Source organism: Phocoena sinus, chromosome 16 (assembly GCF_008692025.1).
Source record: "Phocoena sinus isolate mPhoSin1 chromosome 16, mPhoSin1.pri, whole genome shotgun sequence".
NCBI classification, from domain to species: Eukaryota; Metazoa; Chordata; class Mammalia; order Artiodactyla; family Phocoenidae; genus Phocoena; species Phocoena sinus.
Window position 1 is genome coordinate 601,295 of NC_045778.1, and position 20,613 is coordinate 621,907.

Below are 20,613 nucleotides of genomic sequence, written 5' to 3' on the forward strand. Positions count from 1 at the left end.
AGTAACCTTTCCTAAACCATATGTCAAGCACATTAACGGTGTTTAAGATGATCAGTTATTGAAGAAAAGACCAATCCATTCGACCAGTATTTATTAAAGAGCCATGCTTCTGCAGGCAGGTTGGAGGGGGTAGTGTATGTGGCCTTGAGATTACCGCACCTCTAAACTGGAATGTGGCTTTCCTTTTTCCCCTTTAAATTTTTTCTTTTTTTGTTCAGCGTGGATCTTCCAGCTGCCAAGCCCTTCAGCAGGGACCAGGCATTGGATTCCGGTGGCGGATATTGAGGTCCTCAGACCCAGACGCGCTCCTGGCGCTTCAGCGGTGGGGGGCGGGGCCGAAGGGCCGGGGGCGGGAGGGGGCGGTGCTGAAAGCAGACAGGGGCGGGGCCTTGTGCGTTCCGCGCGGCCATTGGCGGCGCTGCGTGAGCTCGTTCAGCCCCGCGCGGGCGGGCGCAGCCGCGGCGCGTTCTGCGAAGCGCGGCAGGTGCGTGGCCGGCCTCCCTCTTCTCAGCAGCTCGCTCGCCGCCCGAATCCTCGGGATCCCAGCGCAGCCGGGCAGAGGAGCTGGCATGGCCTGAATGCCCGCGGCGACGGCGGCGGCGGCGGCGGCAGCAGCATGGGGAACCAGGACGCGAAGCCGAAGAGGAGTGCGGGCGATGCCCCGCACGGAGGCGGCGGCGGCGGCAGCGAGGATGCCGCCGGGCTCCGCGAGGCCGAGGGCACAAAGAAGGCGGGCGGGGGCAAGAAGGCGCCGGGCCGGCACGGCAAGGGGGGCGGCGGTGGGGAGCCGGGCAGGAAGAAGAGCCGGTCGGACCCGAGGGCCTCGGTCTTTTCCAACCTGCGCATTCGGAAGACCCTGTCCAAGGGCAGAGGTGCTGGCGGCTCCCGTGAGGATGTGCTGGACCCCCAGGCCCTGCAGGCCGTTGAGCTGGACAGCGCCCACTCCCTGGTCACCAAAATCCCGGACCTCAGCCTCTCGGCCGACGAGACGGGCCTGTCCGATACGGAGTGTGCCGACCCTTCCGAGGTGACGCGGCCCCGGGGTCCTGGCTCCGCCGGGGTCGGGAGCCCGGCGGTGGCCGAGGATTCGGAGACTGCGGCGGGGTTGCAGGATGGACAAAGGACTAGCTCGGGCTCAGACACAGACCTCTACAGCTTTCACTCGGCCGCGGAGCAGGAGGACTTGCTCTCGGACATCCAGCAGGCGATCCGTCTCCAGCAGATGCAGCAGCAGCAGCAGCAGTCCCTGAGCCCCGAGTCGCCCCCGGCGTCGCCCCCCTCCGCTGCCCCCCCGCCCGGGGCCCTGCCGGGCCTGGACCGACCCCCGCCGGGCCCAGGCGCCGAGGCGGCGCCGTCCGCACGCCCCGACCGGCCCCCGGCTGCAGAACAGCCCGCGGCCGCAGCCTTGCCGTCTCCCGGGTCGGCTCCCGGGGAGCGAGGGGCCGCGGACACGGACGAGGAAGGCGAGGAGGATGCTTTCGAGGACGCGCCCAGAGGCTCTCCGGGGGCGGAGTGGGGCCCGGCGGCGGGAGAGGCCCCGCGCAGGCCGGGGGCAACGCGCGAGGAGGGCGCGCTGAGGCCCAGTGTCCCCGCGGCCGCCTCCCCGCCCTGCAGCCCGGCGCGCAGCCCGCGCTGCTCCCGGGCCCGCCCGCTCCTGGCGCCCTGCTACGTCAGGACCACCACCCGGCAGCTCAGCTCGCCCGGGCCCTCCCCGGCCCCGTCCCCCAGCCAGAGCCCCCGGGTCCAGAGACGGCCGGAGTCCTCCCTGGACCGGGGGTCCGGAGCCGCCGCCGCTGCCGCCGCCCCGGCCAGGAAACCCCGCGCGGGCCGCAGCCGCTCGGCCGATTGGACCGCGGAGCTGGGCCGAGCGCCCGGGGCGGGGGTCTCGGCGCACCTGACGCAACGCGGGGCGGGCGGTCTTCAGGACGTGTTCGCAGGTGAGCGCCGGGCTCGGGGCCCAGGGCGCCTGCCCCTCGGAGACGTTTCCGTTTGTACACAGGGTCTTAAAGGGAGCAGCTTAGGCGCCTCTGTCCTAAGGCATCGGGAGCAAGGGCCGCTCTGTCCACTTCTCCAAAATATCCCGGGTCACGCCAGGCAGATCGGCTCCTTTTTTGGCACCGTTTGCAAAGCCATCATTCTCTTTCCTTCCTCCTCCCACAGCATTAAAAATAAGGAGATTGTTCACGGTCCTCTGACACATCATCTATTCTAGGACTGCTCTGAGGTACACGCCCATGTGCACGCATGTGACACGTAGTTTCTCTCTCAGCGATCGGCGTGGACGCCGTAGTGAACTTAGGTGGTCACTTCTGGTTGCTGACGCAACCAAATCTGATGCATACTTTCAGGAAATTAATGCATAGTGATCTAGAATATTAGGCATCATTTACATTTAGTTTCATGGCCCAGCCTGGAGACAGTGATGGTGAGCAGGCCAAAAGCACCCGGGATGCTACTACTGGTACCTTTCCAGCGTCCATATGGACTTGGCAAAGCCGGCTGAACGGTCGGCTCACGGCGGAAAATGTGGAGCAGTGCGATGAGTTTATCCTTGCGTAGGTCCCACGCCTTTCCTTAAGTGCCCGCTGGTAGAGTGTCAGCTTGTTTCATGTTTACTAACTTCTCTTAATTTTTAAATGAAATAATTGAGTGTAAGAATTTAAGGAGCAGGGGAAAATGAGAATTCGTGCAAGTCCCGGTAGGTAGTGATAAGTATTTGAATGATTAAAAATTTCAAATGTAATTTGAAAAGCTTAAAATCTTAGGTTCTGTGGCTTTAATAAATAGGGTATCTATGAAACAGTAGATGATGTTTCTCCAGAGCATGGATGCTTGTTAGTTAGCTAAATGCTGTTCATGTTTGGTACTTACTTGTATTGGCCACATTTTAAATTTCATCCATGGGCTATCTTTTATTTTACGTTTATAGATTCTTACACCTCAGAGTAGCCTCTTTGATTCATTTTACATGCTTGCTGTCCCTCTTTTACTTCTCCCTTCCCAATATCGTGTAGGTTAAGTTAAAGGAATATTTATAGTCTAATATCCGTTAGATAAATTGTAAATAAAACAAAACAAAACAAAAAAGAAACATAAAAACGTCCAAAAGACTGATTTTGAAGGAAGAGGATCGGAAAGTTCTTTAGTTAACTTTTGTGAATTTAATGTTGTTAAGAAATTCAGTATGTCCTCCTTATCTAGGTAACACTCATTTTATATATTTTTCTAGAAATGAAAATATCACCAAAATTAAGATCATTCATTAATATTAATGGTTTTTCCTGCTTTAGAATTTCAAATATATTCATTTCCTTCATTTAACAAATATATATATCTATGTGTACGGGGCAGCCATGTTATGCCAGGCAGTGTGTTAGATGCTAGGTGATATAAAGATCATTAAATCATGTCTCTGCCTTTCCAAGCCTCACTGACAAGTGCACATAGAGATGTAGTACTCTGGGTGCATCAAGTGTGCAGTGACTTACCTCCTGGCAAGGGATGAGGAGGCAGGAATTCATACGAGGATTGGTCAGAGTCCTGAAGATCGTAGGACCCTAAATAGGTTGAAGTTTTGTTTCCATTAAGGAAAAAAAAAAAGGGTATTCTTGGAGCTAGCATTTCATTTAAATTTGATAAGTATTTCCAAACTTGAAATTTGGGACTCTTACAGGATTCCTGTTGAAGAGGTACCTGGGTTTTTTTGTTGACATCTCCAAGCAGAATTTTTTACTGTGCAGAGTTAGTTGCTTTAATATGGGCATCACCCACTTTATATATCTTTATTGAAGTACAGTCGATTTTCAATGTTATGTTAATTTCTGCTGTACAGCAAGGTGACTCAGTTATGTACATATATACATTCTTTATTTATTTATTTTTTTTTGTGGTACGCGGGCCTCTCACTGTTGTGGCCTCTCCCGTTGCGGAGCACAGGCTCCGGACGCGCAGGCTCAGCGGCCATGGCTCACGAGCCCAGCCGCTCCGCGGCACGTGGGATCTTCCCGGACCGGGGCACGAACCCATGTCCCCTGCATCGGTAGGCGGACTCCCAACCACTGCGCCACCAGGGAAGCCCCCATTCTTTATTTTTAATATTATTTTCCATTATGGTTTATCACAGGATATTGAATAGAGCTCCCTGTGCTATACAGTAGGACCTTGGTATTTATCCATTTTATTTGTAATAGCTTACATCTGCTAACCCCAACCTCCCACTCCATCCCTCCCCCAACACCCTCCCCCATGGCAACCAGAGAACCATGTTCTCTATGTCTGTGAGTCTTTCTGTTTTGTAGATAAGTTCATTTGTGTCATATTTTAGATTCCACGCATAAGTGATACATAAGAGGCATTCCCTACTTTATATGTGATGCTTGGCTATAGTTGGCCAGTAACCAGTGGATATTTGTGTTGCAGTTTCTATATATTTATCTCACTCACTTTCTTAAAAAAAATAAAGGTAGGTTTAACCGAATCTTGTAACTGGTGGGCAAATGGAGGTAAAGAGGTGAAAGTTTTCCAAGGTCACACTGATTCATTCAGAGGCTGAGCCAAAAATAGGAGCTGAGTCTACTGATTTGAGTCTGACTGTTCTTGCTTATTCCTCATTTTTGGGTGTTCAACACTGTAAGACTTCATATGGAGTAAAAACATTAAAAAATATTATAGAATTTAAGGCCTTCACTTAGGAGATTTCCAAGTTTCTGTTATTAATAAGGTGAATTCCTTTCATTGTTGAACGTGTGGCCTTCTTGGGCTGGATGCAGGGTGATTGATGGTCAGAGTGAAGCAGGTTTTCTCCAGACATCTCTCACGGAAGCTTTCCTGCGGTGGTCGAGTGAATCCAGGGTGACACAGGCCTCTGTTCCTCAGCTGTTGTCTGTTTCCTTGTCATTTGGCTTTACATTTGGTTCTTTACCATCCTCTCCTATTTTATGGGTGTCTTGGAAATTACTAGAGCCCTGGGGAACCCTAGCATTGTCCTCAGGGAATTTGTTTTCTGGCCTTAATTTGCATGTCTTTGGATCAATTAATTGCCAGCTGCCTTTGAAGCAGGTGATAGTTATATCTCTAAACTTCCATGGACAGCTTTTATTTTTAAACCATAGAATGAGGGTTGTCAGCTCTGCAGGAAGGAACAGATAGATGTTTTTTGCTTTTTACTGCCTTCCAAATGTAGGGAGAAAATTCGAGTGAAGAGATCTCCATGGCACATGTTTGTGTTTCTTTGGCAGATATAATAACATTTATTTGGGGACCAAGACTTTATCTTGTTTTAGCTGTTAAGGAGCTGATGATGTTTTAGGCCACTACACTGAAATTTCACAGTTCATTTGCTTGAAAAAACATCTTTTTCAGTGTTTAGTGCAAAAATGGCTATGAAATTTAAGAGATTTCTTTGCACATGCTTTCCTTACAGCACAAGCTTGTGAATAGAATTTTGCAGTTAAAGTGTAGACATGTGAAATGTTAAATTTGTGATGCTGAATCACTCTTGATAGAAGTCTTTCCAAAGTCAATTATGTGCTTATCCTTCTTTTTCTTAAACACGTGGCCTGAATGGTTCATCTGCTTTAACTGGCTTAATGTCATCTTTTAGACCCATCATGGTTGCATCCCGTGAAAACACTGCTGTTGCCCTCAACTGCTGTTGAAGTGTAATAGGCTGGTGACTCTAGTTAGCTGTTGCTGAGGTTTTGTATCTGTGTGGTTTTCTTGACTTTTTCCTTCCGTCAGCTATTGATTCTTAGAGCTGTCTTTGGTCTCTTCTCCACTCCCCCCCATTACTTCTAATTTGATTTTTGTGATCAATTTGTTATTGGTTTATGAATCCTGTGATTATGATGTTAGCTATATTTATTGCACTTCTGCTAAATGCCAGGCTCTGTGTTGGTGCATTACATAATTATCTCAAATCCTTATGATAGTCTTGAGGTCTAGCTGTTTATCTTCGTTTTCCCAGTGAGCGAACCATGGTCAGGCAGGTAAAGTAACTTACCTCAGGGCATTAAGTAGCCAATGGCCCATCTAGGATCTGTACTTAGAAAACCAAATCTGTTGTTAATGTGAATAAAATAAAATAAAGTGTGTCAGTGAGCTTTTGGAGCACCAGCTAGTCAATAAAGGGCGTGGGCTTTAAAATTTAGATTGCATGACTCTCATTTTGGCTTTTCTAAAGGTTATCTTGATTTTTATATCAAAGTAGAGAGAAAACCCTCTCTAGGAGCGCAGACTTTCTCACGCTGCTTGTGAAGTTATTAGACTGTGAACTTTTTAGAGCCTGGAGCAGTCTTATATCCAGCAGTAGCATCTGACAGAGTGTAGACGTCCAGTTATTGACCAATAAATGAGTGAGGGTCAGAAATCACCCCTGTTGGTGTGTAATGCATCAGTGTTACTATGACAGGAAAGGGGATTACAAGAATGCCGTCTTTTCCTCTATATCTTGCGTTACTGGGCTTCATGTATTTGAATCAGATTTGGCAGCATAAGCTGGGACAGGTAGCACTGTTCTCACATCATTTTAGTTTGGTCTAAAATATCCTTTCTCATGGTTCCTGTAAGGCTGTGGTTTGGATTGAAGTCATTTACCCCACTGGCCTGGCTTTTCATGCATTTAGGCATTTGGATACAAGCCATGTGTACATGGACTTGAGCAGGTGCATTTAGAGCAGTGTTTCCTTCTGATTCCATTAAAAAGGTGCTGAGCACACACCTTGGGTGATGCAACTGTGGTTCCTCTAACTGCTGGTATTCCAGATATATCTGCATCCTAGCTGGCTGTTCAGTTAGGTGACTCTTAAGTAATTTTTTCTCATATGTATGAAGGTGGAGGAATCATTTCGAGTTAATAATATTACGATTACGATTAAATAGTGTATGTAAAGCCCCTACAACTCTGCCTGGTACATAGAAGGCACACAGTTGGTGCTATTTACTTGTCTGTCCTGGTTTATTGCCTTAATGGACTACATTGTTCAAAGTGGTCCAAACCAAATTTGTCACATCAAAACAAAACAACTCTGAAATTGTGTATAAACACTGGGAAGGATGTAATCCGATACTTGTTGAAAATTAATATTTCTAGTCAATAGGGTTTTTTTTTGCAAATTGTTTATATATCAGTTTTTTTCTTTTCTTGCATTTTCTATGATTGTAAGCCTTTTTGTCATTTTATCAGGAATTGTAGTTTGCTTGGGGGTTTGGATAAGGAAAGCATATGGTGGAGGATGACTGTGTGATTGGGGGAGGTGGTGGTGTTTAAAGGGGGGTGGGGTAGAGGAGGCACAGTATTTACCCCCCTGGCTTTGCAGCTTCACCTCCCATGGTTTCCTTCAGAAACTCTCTACTTTAGTCAAGTTAATCTGCTTACTGTTCTATGAACAGTCATTTCATTCCCCTGACTTTGTGCCTTTGTCTAACAGTTTTCACTCTCCTGTAACACAATTTGTCTCTCTTGACTTAGCATCTGAAAAGGCTGATTGAATTCCCATTTCCTCTTTGGTATCTTTCCCAGTTGGGCCTGACTGGTGGTCATCTCTGCATCTCTGTGCTTACTGTCTATATCATATCATGTATACTTCTTGGATTTGGGGATTCTTTAGGTCTTCCTGCTCACTTCCTTCTGCTTTTCCTTTCTCCTTGCCTGCTCACCTGATTCTGTCCATTCATCACCCGCTCCTGTCTATCCTCTGCGAGTACCTACTCCGCGCCCGCTGTGTGCCAGTCAGTCAGGTGTACATTGAGCACACTGAGGCCTTTATGAAGCTCGTTCACCATTTTCTTCAAACAGGGGAGTTGATTATCTATTGTAACTAAAACTAGTAGAATTTAAGTTGGAAAGTTACTAACATTTTTGGGTGGTGGAAATTATTTTCATTGAGTTATGATTGACTCAGTGATGAAGGTAGAATGATACTTTGGTAGAATTTGTGTTGAGAGAACATCTATTCTGATTTTTGTGGATTGATTTTAACATAGCAATGATAATGCAGTAACTCTAAGCTTCCAAATATAAATTTTGTTGGTAATGAAAGAAGAGGAAAATTTCATTATTCCCTTCATTCCTGCTTTTGCATTATAAGTAACAACCTGATGTTAATGAAATTGAGAATGAAGGGCCCATTAGGAAGAAACAAATATGTACTGCCTTGTGACTTGATAGTTTTGGATGTGATTTTAGTGATTGAAAGCTTTCTGAGGCTTTTTAAATATTAAATATATAAATACATGGAAAATAAAACTTCTAGTCAATTTGAAATGGTAGTTAGTAAATCGAGGTATTGTAACATCAGAATGATAAGAACAAAAGATAAGTTATTGGATGCTTAGAAGAGGATGCTGACCATGCCAGAGAAGTGTTGTCTTTTGACACCTGCTCCACTGTGGGAGAGAGAGAGGGAAACCTTTGTATCTTCGTCCCCTTCAAGGATGTACCTGGAGGCATTCACTGGGTGGGAAAATTTCTGCCATTCCTCTGTGCACCGTACCTTGGACCCACTGGAGCCTTTATTATCTGTTATGCCAGAGCTGCAATGGGCCAAAAATAGTCCCTTTTATTTTCAGGGAGAATAGAATAATTTCTTGAGAAAATTAAGCCTTTGCTGTGTTTTAAAATTATGCTTAAAAGTGCTTAAACCCTACTCCTTCTTGTTTCTTTTTATTTAAAAAGTTTTTATTAGTAGTAGTATGTTTTTTGGCCATGCTGCACAGCTTGCAGGATGTTAGTTTCCTGACCAGGGATGGAACGCGGGCCCACAGCAGTGAAAGCCCCGTGTTGTGACCATTGGACCACCAGGGAATTCCCTGGGTCTCTTTTTATGCTTCAGGCAGAAGGGTCTTGGTGGTATTGGGTTGGCCGAAATGTTCATTCGGTTTTCTCCATAAGGTGGCTCTGGTAGCACTTAGTTGTCTCTAACTTCATTCGAAACAATTCTGTTAGATTGTATGTGACAGCTGTCACATCAGCGTGCATTTAAAAAACGTTATCAAAATTGGTGAATTTTTGTGTAGCCATCTTAATGTTGAAAACGAAAGAAAAACCAACATTTTTGGCATATTATGCTTTATTATTTCAAGAAAGGTAAAAATGCAATGGAAACACAAAAAAAGATTTGTGCAGTGTATGGAGAAGGTGCTGTGACTGATGGAACATGTCGAAAGTGGTTTGCAAAGTTTCGTGCTGGAGATTTCTCACTGGATGATGCTCCACAGTTGGGTAGACCAGTTGAAGTTGATAGCGATCAAATCGAGACATTAATTGAGAACAGTCAACATTATACCATGCGGGAGATAGCTGACATCCTCAAAATATCCAAATCGAACGTTAAAAATCATTTGCACCAGCTTGGTTATGTTAATCGCTTTGATGTTTGGGTCCACAGAAGTTAAGTGGGAAAAAAATCCTTCTTGACTATATTTCCGCATGTGATTCTCTACTTAAACGTAATGAAAGCGTTCTGTTTTTAAAACAAATTGTGATGGGCAATGAAAAGTGGATGCTGTACAACAATGTGGAATGGAAGAGATCATGGGGCAAGCGAAGTGAACCACCACCAACCACACCAGAGGCCGGTCTTCATCCAGAGAAGGTGATGTTATGTATATGGTGGAATTGGAAGGGAGTCCTTTATTATGAGCTACTTCTCAATGCCGAACGATTAATTCCAACAACTACTGCTCCCAATTAGACCAACTAAAAGCAGCGTTCGACGAAAAGCTTCCGGAATTTGAACAGAAAACGTGTAATCTTCCATCAGCATAACGCAAGACCACATGTTTCTTTGATGACCAGGCAAAAACTGTTACAGTTTGGCTGGGAAGTTCTGATTCATCCGCTGTATTCACCAGACACTGCACCTTCAGATTTCCATTTATTTCTTTAAGAAGAATTCTTTACAAATTCTGTTAATGGAAAAAATTTCAATTCCCTGGAAGACTGTAAAAGGCACCTGGAACGGTTCTTTGCTCAAAAACATAAAACGTTTTGGAAAGGTGGAATTATGAAGTTGCCAGAAAAATGGCAGAAGGTAGTGGAACAAAAAGGTGAATACATTGTTCAATAAAGTTCTTGGTGAAAATGAAAAATGTGTCTTTTATTTTTACTTAAACACCGAAGGCACTTTTTGGCCAACCCATGATCTAGTGCACATGTGTGGAGAAGAATTCTGTGTCATTTAAATTGTGGCTTTATACACAGAGCAGCACTGCGGCAGGAGTGCAGGCTGAGAAGTCTTTCCATCGACCTCCCTTTTTAAGTATACTACTGGTTTCCTGTAAAACGTGGCGATAATTTCTTACCTCCTCTTAGTGCCCTGGTTTCCCAGGTTGTAAAAGTGAGTGTAATCCTGGTGGGAAGCTGCTTCCTCCAAGTCTTATCCATCCCAGCAATTCTATAGGAGTGATGGTTCCAGGAGTTATCCTTTTCTCCAGATAATGATACTTTGCATATTTAAAACTTTACTGTTAGAGTGGAAGAAAATCCCTATGTAGGGGGAGCAACTTTTTTTCTCACTGTTGTGGCCTCTCCCGTTGTGGAGCACAGGCTCCGGACGCGCAGGCTCAGCGGCCATGGCTCACGGGCCCAGCTGCTCCGCGGCATGTGGGATCTTCCCGGACTGGGGCACGAACCCGCGTCCCTTGCATCGGCAGGCGGACTCTCAACCACTGCACCACCAGGGAAGCCCGAGGAACCGCTTTTACTGTGGAGTAAAGATGCTCTGGGCATCGGTACTAGCTGGTGGTAAGACGGTGGTGGTTTTGATCAGTTGTTAATTGATGCTAAAGGGGATTTGGGTTCGTTGGAAAGCTGTTATGTTGTGCACTTGGGACCTTGTGTTTTTGTACACCAGGGTAGTGACTGCGGGTATGGTGGGTGGTGGACCTGTTTTATGGAATCTACAGAAGGGAAGGCTGTGTTGTTCGATGTTATGACCCAAGGATTTAGAGTGTATGGAGTCTAAATACACTCCAAATTCTAATAGTGACACCACATCCATTGAGGAAATCCTTAGATTCATTATCTAAGGACAATAAGAGTCTCCGATTCTTGAATGGGCTATAGGCTTTGCATTTTTCCTTTTAGTTTAAACTTCTCAGTAAAAGTAGTAGTACTAATTCTTATAAATTATTTCAGTATACTTTAATATATTGGTTTTGTCCTCAATTTTCCATACTATTTTATACACTTACTTAAATAACTTTTATGAGTATTTCATTTAGAAGTTTGCGTTGACATGAAATTTTCTGAAGAGACTAGACAGATAAAACGTTTTGAGAGCTTTTAGGTGTTTTACCTTTTTAAAAAGTTTTATTGGCCTTAAAGTAGTGCAGCTTGTTCAAGCTCATTAAGAAACAAATGGGCTAGAAAGGAACTATTTCAGGGTTCCAAACAAATGCATTTGAATACTCTGTGGAAAGTTTTGGAAGCCATGAGTCTCTTCATTATTAACATAAAAGTCTTATCTTTGAGAAGAGTCATAAAAACAATGGGGTAACAATACAGATGGTTTTTGCAAACATATACTTGTAGATAATTTCCCCCACCCAGCACGTTTCAAAGCTATAGACCAGCACTTGCTGCTTGGAGAGGTGAGGGATGTGGTTTCTCCTTGGGAGGTATTACATTTTGCAGCTACCCAGGATGTTCAGCACTTATTTCTCACTGTCCTTGCTGTGCTATTTTGGTTAAACGGCTTTGAGGGTGTAAAATGTTTGGATAGTATCCTGGCAGTTTACTTCAGGATATAGGGCTTGATGTGTCTTTATTTTGTTCTTGGAAAAATTAAAAATGTGTTGACTCCGTTGGATCCAGTATATTGTTGGTGAGCTAATAAGGCTGAATAAGAACTGCAGTGATTTAGGTGGAGAGCCATTTGTCTCTGGGCTGAAAATGTGATGTAAGTGAAGGGTTGATTCTGGAAGCCTTTTATCTCTGACTTGGATGATTTCTCTAAGGAGCCTCACTTGACTCTAAATTCGCAGATCATTTTCACTACCATCTGCTTCAGGATAATAAAAGCTGAGCATGTGGCCTCCTGGCTTCATCACCGCGTAGATCCAGTGGACGGCTGTCTGCACCTCTGGCCCCCTCCTTTCTGCATCAGGCTCGTCATTGAGCTGTCACAGGTCTAGGAGTGTCACTGTGTCTAATGGGTCACTGTACCTACTCTTTTCCCTCCCTCTAAATACCTGCTTCCTGGGATTCCCAACCGAGGTTTGGCTGTCCAGCCTCGCCACACCCCTTGGTTTTCTTACCCTTCTCATACTTGAACTTGACCTCAGTGTCCTTCCATTTTCTCTATTCTTAAATTTCTCTTTGATAAGTCTTCTAATTTCTATTCCCATTGCCTCTACATTTCCTAGAAAAGATTATCCAACATTGAGATTCTAAACGTTCCCCCTGTCCTCAGTCTGGCTCTTTTCCAGTAATTCGCTACAAGGCAAGAGAGTCCACTATTTAAAATACAGAGCTGAACTGGCCGGTCCCAGAGTAGAAACATTTCAGTGGTTCCCTCTTGCCCTGAGACTAAAGTTCATATACACTACACATATATATAAAAGTACAACATACTATGTATAAATGATTACATATTATATATATATATATATATATATATATATATATACTTAAAATTTAAAAAAAAATTTATTTAACCATTTTTTAATCGAACTATAGTTGATTTACAATGTTGTGTTAGTTTCAGGTGTACAGCAAAGTGATTCAGTCATATATATATATTTTCTTTTTCAGATTATTTTCCATTATAGTTTATTACAAGATACTGAATATAGTTCCCTGAGCTATACTGTAGGTCTTTGTTTATCTGTTTTATATATCATAGTATGCATGTGTTAATCTCAAACTCCTAATTTACCCCTCCCCCTGCTATCACCTTTAATAACCATAAGTTTGTTTTCTATGTCTGTGACTCTATTCTGTTTTGGAAATAAGTTCATTTGTATCATTTTTTTTTAGAGTCCACATATACGTGTTATCATATGATATTTGTCTTTCTCTGTACTTTACTTAATATAATCTCTAGATCCATTCCTGTTTCTGCAAATGGCATTATTTCATTCTTTTTAATGGTTGAGTAACATTCCATTGTGTATATATACCACATCTTCTTTATCCATTCATCTGTCAGTGGACACTTAGGTTGCTTCCATGTCTTGGCTGTTGTAAATAGTGCTGCTATGAACATTGGGGTGCATGTATCCTTTCAAACCATGGTTTTCTTGGGATGTATGCCCAGGAGTGGGATTGCTGGATCATATGGTAGTTGTATTTTTAGTTTTTTGAGGAACTTCCACAGTGGTTTTCCATAGTGGCTGCACAATTTACATTCCCACTACCAGTGGAGGAGGGTTCCCTTTCCTCCACACCCTCTTATATACACACTTTTGTATATTATTATTTACTGTGCTGCAGTTTTTCTCCCCTTGCTTAGTCTCTGTCCCTCCCCTGTCTTGAATGTTCCGAGTCCTTTTTCAGGAACTCGTACTCTCCCTAGTAGTTCTAGGTCTTACTGACACTCTCTCCCTGGTCTTGAGGACAGAAGTGTGCGTTTATTGGTACCCTGAGGGCATTGTTAGTCCATGCAGAACTCTTCACGTTGTCCTTGGATTTATTTTCTGTATTTTCATTTCCTATTCTGACCTCCCTCATGGATGCAGGGAACAGCATTTTTTTTGGAACAGCTTTTATGTGTTTGATTGATATCCTTAAAATTGTACGTATTTTTGTAAAGTGTGTAGTATTTCTGTGTGTATTTAATTTTCTGTTATACAAACAGTCTGAATTGTAGACTTCATTCTTTTGCTTTTTTTTTTTTTTTTTAACTCGGGAGCCTTTGGGGAAAAAATGTACAAATTTTTCCTGGCGAATGTTTATCAGGTGGGTTGTTTCTTACTGCTTTATTCTGTTACAAAGAGTGAGAGTTCCTCTGGGTCGTCCAGCCCCAGGGACACTGTTCATATCTGTTGTATGTGAGTCTCGACCCTGGAGGTGTGTATTGTGGCCATGGATGGTCCTTACCTTTGATTTCCGCATCCACCAGGGTGGACGTCTAGATGCCACCACAGACAGCACTGTGATTAGTATTCCCACACGGGTCCTGTGTGAGAACTTCTCTGGAATGTATATTCAGGAGTGAGATTGCTAGGTTAAAAAAATGAAAATTTACTTAATTTGTATGGGTACTGCCAGTTTAGTTTTTAAAATATTTCTCTCAGTTTATACTCGCTAGCACAGCAAATCAGCATTTATCTAATTTTTGAATTTTTACTAATCCAATGAGAAAGTGGTATGTCATTGTTTTACTTTTTACTTTGTATTTATCTGATGGCTAATGCCTTTGAGAAAAACTTTGTGTGTTTTTAGCTGTTTGGGTTTACCCTTCTGTGACTTGCCTGTTCATATCTTTGTACCTTTTCTATAAGGTTTCCTGATTTTTCTTGTTTGGTCACAGAGGTTCTCTGTGTATTCCAGATGCGGCTCTATTACCAGTGTTGAGGATGTGATGGAGCATTGGTAAACCCCCTCTGGTCTTCTTTCCTTACATTGTAGGCTCTTGTAAAAGTGATGTTTCTCAGAGTCCCTTGTAGGTTGTGTTTTAGATGTGGTTTAGGTTGGATGAATTCGTGCCACGTCTGGAAGACCTCGACAAGGTCCAGGATTGACCTCTGCTGTTTGCTCTTTCAAGCCAAGCAGAGGCCTGGTGTCCAGGCACCACTTCCCACAGGCCCTGGTGTGGCCCCGGCGGGCACAGCCCAGTTCTGGGTTGGCAGCAGGGGTGGCCCAGCTGGGAAACCTCCTGACCTGGGAGCCAAGTGTGCTCTTGGGACCCAGGCCTTAGATCAGAGAAGAGTGGCCACTGCTTTGGTGGCCTTGTTCTCAGTCACGGCTCGGTGAGTGGTCTCTACTTTGTCTTCAGCCCTTCCAAGACTCTGTAAGACAAGGAATACCCTGCCGTGAGTCTCTTGCTATTTAAACTATTTGGAGTGGATTCAGTTCTATGTAATTGTTGAAATTTTGACATATAGAATCAATTTTTAAAAAATAAATTTATTTGTCTTATTTATTTATTTTTGGCTGTGTTGGGTGTCCGTTGCTATGCACGGGCTTTTCATTGTCGTGGGGTCTCTTGTTGTGGAGCATGGGCTCTAGGTGCGTGGGCTTCCGTAGTTGTGGCGCACGGGCTGGAGAGTGCAGGCTCAGTAGTTGTGGCGCACGGGCTTAGTTGCTCCGTGGCATGTGAGATCTTCCCGGACCAGGGATCGAACCCATGTCTCCTGCATTGGCAGGTGGATTCTTAACCACTGTGCCACCAGGGAAGCCCTAGAATCAATTTTTGATGTTATAAATATCTTCCCCTAGCATTTCATCCCTTTTTAAAATTTGTTGTGTCCTTTGTTGAACAGAAGTACTTAATCTTGCCATAATCAGATCTATTTTTCATCTGTGGTTTGTGCTATTTTCTTCTCATTTAAGAAATCCTTTCTTAGACTCAGGTCACCAACATTCTCTCCTCCCCAGCCTTCTGTAGTGTTATTGATTCACCATCTACATTTAAACATCTGCTCTGTCCAGAGTCCTCTTGAGCGTGTGGTGTGACACACATGGCAAAGCAAAGTCTTCAGCATCGTCTACTAAACAATTTTTACTCATGGATGTTTAATGCCATCTTTAGATTATTCCCATACCCTCTCTGAGGGTCTGTTCTCTTCCTTGCATGGATGTTTTTCTGTCTTCGGTGGGTACCAGACAGCTGTCATAAATGTGCTTTGCAATATGTCTCATTACCTGGAGGAGAAGTGTCCCCTTTTTCAAAGTTTGAACATTATCAGGACTTAGCCGTTGATGGGCTTATAGTTTTTTATATAAATTTAAATTAAGTGGTTGAGGGTTTTTTTTTTTTTTTTGGGTGAGGTTTTTAAAAAGTCCTGATGGTGCTCAGTTTATTAAATTTGTAGATTATATTGAGAACTATTATTTTAATAATGTCATCCAAGACTGGAAGACCTCTTCATTTATTCAGAACATCTTTTATGTCCTTTTAATAGAGTTTTGGACTTTTTTAAATGGAGAGTTTGTGTTTTCTTTGCTCAGTTATTTTCTGGGTGCTTCATATGTTTCATTGTTAATGGGAATGGTATTTTACTTTTGAATTGTTTCTGGTTATTGTTGGGGTAAAGAAATGTTTTCATTGTCTTTCAGTTGTAAGTATTATGGGATCTCCCTTATGAATATTTTTTAAACCTAAAGGTTATTTAGTCATTTCTGTGGTTTATAGCTACGATTCTAACACTAACTCTGATGTGTGGGTTTTTTCCCCACATCACCAAGCAGTTCTCTGGGACACCAGCTGGGTATCCTACAATTCAACTCAATTCTGACAACACTGCTTACCTGGAGATGGTGTCAGGTCCCTCAGACTAAGGGCTCAGTCCTACAAGGCTGCCAGTCTTCAGATGCCAGTCACAGGTCCAGGTTGTCACCTGGGCTTCTGACTGAGCAGCTTATAGGTTCCAGCAGCCCCCTCCTTGGGTTTAATTCTCTCCAGCAGCTTATAGAACTCAGAGAAGCATTTCACTCTCCAGATTACCAGTATTATAAAAGGATATAACTCAGGAAGAGTCAGATGGAAGAGATGCACAGGGCAAGGTATGGGGAAAGGGCACGAAGCACCTGGGTGCCGCTCTCCCTGAATCTCCACCTGTTTGCTGACCCAGAAGTTCTCTGAACCCTGTCCCTTTGGGTTTTTATGGAGGCTTATTTACACAGGCTTGATTGATTAAATCATTGGACATTGGTGATTGAATCAGTCTCCAGCTCTGCTCCCCTTTCCTCCCTGGAGGTCAGAGGTGGGACTGAAGGTTCCAACACTAAAGACAGGGTTGGTTCCCCTGACAACCAGCCCCCATCCTTAGGTGCTTCCAAAAGTCACTGCATTAACATAAACTTAGTGTACTTGAAAGGGGCTTGTTATGAATATCAAGACACCTTTTTTGCTCCAATCATTTAGGAAAGTCCAAGGGTTTTATTTATTTTGTTCTTTATTTTATTTTTTATTTTTTTAGAGCTAGAAGACATTTTCTATTTTTTATTAGCTTTAATTTTCATGAATAAAAGCAGTTTCCTGACTTGCCCCTTCTGATCCTTTGATTACTCCCCTTTCAACAGAGGCAACCATTCACAACTTGTGTAGCAGTTTTCTTTGGCATTTGCCTAATTGTTTCTAAAATATCTCCATTTTCGATTTCCAACTCCCCATCACGATAGATGGGGTTTTAGTTTTCTCACATCTACCTCTCTTATTACCTCCTGTGCCCCCAATTCCGTAACAGAGGTCACAGATTTTTATAAAATAAAAAGTTAATATTTAGATTCTTAGGACTATGCAAATAGTAGTCACTGCAAAGTCATCGTATACTCTGTTCAAATGTCCTTTCTTATATCATGCTTTCTATTTCCTGGAGTTAACAATTATTATTTTTTTCATTTTCCTGCTTTTCTAGGAGAATTTTTCAGATGCTTCAAAATTTTTGACTTAAATATATCTTTAATATTCCCTATGAACTCTAAGAGATAAATTTATTTTCCCCCGGAGGCCGCCTTTCCAGAGGACTCAGGCCCCCTGCTCCAATCTACATTGTTGTTCTCTAACCTTGCTGATCACCTATCATTCCTGGACTTCCTTTCACATCCTCCATTTCCCCTGGACCCCTGTAAGTTTCTATTTTTTGGTTTTCTCCCTGTTTGCTGAAGTGTATCCTCTAGGACCTTAACTAGAGAAGGTGAATACACTGTGCAAATATTTGAGCCCTTTTATATCTAAAAATGTCTTTATTTCACTTTCATAACTACTGGAAATTTGGATGTCTAATTGTAGGCTAGAAATCATTCTAAGTCAGATAGTTCTAAAGTAAATTTCATTGATGTATAGTTTATATACAACAACATGCACCATTTTCAGTGTACAGTTTAATAAACTTGGCAAATGTATAAACCCATACATAACCTTCCACCTCAACCAGAAAACAGAAAATATCTATCACCTCCAAAAGTTCCCTCAAGCTCCTTGGCTGTCAGGCTTGCCTACTTCACCCCACCGCTGGCAACCAATGATGTTGACTTTTTTCACTCATATTTTTGAGGAAATGCCAAGGGTTTTAGAAGCTCTGTGCCAGAAATTGGACAAAGACCAAATGCATATTTCTTATTATAAATCACAATATCGCAATAGTCATATGGGATTGTAAAGGCAGTCCTATAATCTTTGTTTACAGCAAAATAATTGAAACAATCATAGAACATAATGTACATTGTGTAGATTGTTTTGAAATTACTGTGACTCTTTTTGGGCTTACATATTATCAGTCTTTGTGAATCTGTGCTCTTTTGGGGAAGGTATAATCCTCAAATCCAGAAATGTCATTAATATTCTAATTTAGTAGGTTGTGTTTCACACTCAACATTAATAAAAATGTCTAATTAAAAAAATGCTTCAAAAAACATCATTTAAACCACTGTATATTTTATCCAAACAGAAAACCCCACATTCCTTGGTTTCCACTACCGGCTTCTGCTGGTTTGCCTCCTTCGTTTTGGGCTGGCTTTTGTTACCTTCTCCTGGTCCTCTTCTTCCGCCGGACCCTTGCTAAGTACATGCTGCTTCCCCTGGGCTTCAGTCCATCTGAACATTCATCCCCGGGAACCCTTTCCCTGAATGTGGATGACTGCATGGTTCAGGTCTCTCTGTGAATTTCAGACGCAGATTTCCTCTTGCCTTGAAAAAATCTTGACATGGGCTGTGGGAGGCGGTCCACGCTGAGCTTCTCTGTCCTCCAAAGCCACCCTGCTCCCTTGTTCATTGCCTGCCTAGTGGGTGGTAACAGCATCTCCTCAGTCAGAAGTCTGAGAGGTGTAAAGTTAGCAAGTTCCTCGCATTTCCTCCTCAGATCAGATCCTCCAGTCACTAACCCCTGTTAAAATATACCTCTGAAATTAAAAAACAAAAACAAAACTCATCCCCTTCTTTCCAGGAGAGTTCTTAATGGTCTTCTCAGAATTATTCTATGGCTCTCCATTGACCAGGACAGATTTTAAGCCTGAGATTGATGTTGAAGAAGAAGATCGAACGTGTCTGGGACGGAGGAGCTAGATTTGCTAACACTTGCGTGATTCATTCAGCGTCAGGGAGGCGTCCCTCAAAGAGGGTCCAGCTTTGGAACCACTGGTCTTGGGAGGGGCGATTTCACTATTTACTGGAGATGTTCAGAGGCTGGTTGAAGATCTACTGATGTGACCACAAACCTGGAGAGGCTGAACATGACTACTGACTTTCCTTCCAACTAGAAGAGTCAGTGATGTTTGACTTCAAAAGCTCAGAGCAGCTGTGATGGTCTGTGTGTCTCGTTCCTTTTATTTGGGGCTGCTTTAAATATGTAAAAAAACTCTTCAGCCAGAGGTATTTTAAAGCTGCCATTTATTAGACTCACTTTTATTGATTTAACATAATAGACAGAAATTTTTAAAGCATTTTTCCTTTTGACATTTCTATAATTTTGTCCTTTGAAGTTTGATTTGTTTCACGATCTTTGAAGAAATTACCAGAGACATCCGTAATCTAACATAGGTCCTGAAAAGGGGTTGGTTGTCACTGTCACATATGTCCCATGATATTACTTCGGTGATTTTATTAGAGTCATTTGATTAAATTTCTCAGCTTGTTCTTGTCGTGTTTCAGTCCTTGATCAACTGAAGTTGCATAGTTTCTTTTTTCTCTTCCCCCCAAAAAAGCCTTGATGGATGCCAAAACTGAGCTTTAAATTTATATAAATTTGAGTAGACTGTTCAGTGACTCTTGTCAGAGCTCTCTACACCGAGTCACTTTTGAATGCTCTGTCTCTGTGTGATGTTTTATTGTAGTTGATGCTGAGCATAGTTTTTACTGCTATTCTCCATACTCTCAGTGTCGGGTAACCAAGATGCATCACACATGAGACCCAGGTCACCACACAGAGCAGTCAACTTCTTCAAAACGGATGTGAAGACGCACTACAGGCACTTACTGTTAAGGACTCAGATAGACCATCAGCAAATCTGTACCCAGTCTGTAGAGTTTTATAAAGTTTAAAATATCTTGTCTCCCTTCCTTCCCTGGAGTTCAGAGCCTGAGGACAGGTGTCTTCCTGTGACAGCGTTTGGACCAGCCCTGGCTGTGGACTTGGTGGGCTCTGAGCCTGGGGTGCAGGGAGCTTGCGACCGTGTGCGGAGCCCTTGGTGAGCTGTGGTGTTGTCTCTGGGGGTGGGCCCAGCTGGATCCTTGCACCTCCTGTGACACGTCCAGCCATTTGACCACATGCCGGCCTTCTTTCCTCGAGAAAGTTCTAGATGTTAATACTCCTGAGACCCCTTCAGTCACTGTGAAACTTGTAGTCTTGTGGATCTGATACTAGACATGTTAATTTCCACTCGATTGTACTTGGCCTGTCTCTATTTTCTTATTTATCCTGCAGAGGTCATCAGTGTATGATGATCTGTACATAATATGTGATCTCTCTCTGCTCGCTCCATCATACACTTAAGCAATTATCAGTAATGTT

At 43.3% G+C, this 20,613-nt stretch overlaps 1 protein-coding gene across 1 annotated transcript in view; it reads left to right on the forward strand.

Moving 5' to 3' along the window:
• Window positions 1-616: 616 nt before the first annotated feature.
• Window positions 617-20,613, forward strand: part of FMN2 (formin 2) — a 322,361-nt gene continuing 302,364 nt past the window's right edge. The window contains exon 1 of the mRNA XM_032609063.1: window positions 617-1,937. Coding sequence (XP_032464954.1) covers window positions 617-1,937 — 1,321 coding nt within the window. The remainder of the gene's footprint in view (window positions 1,938-20,613) is intronic.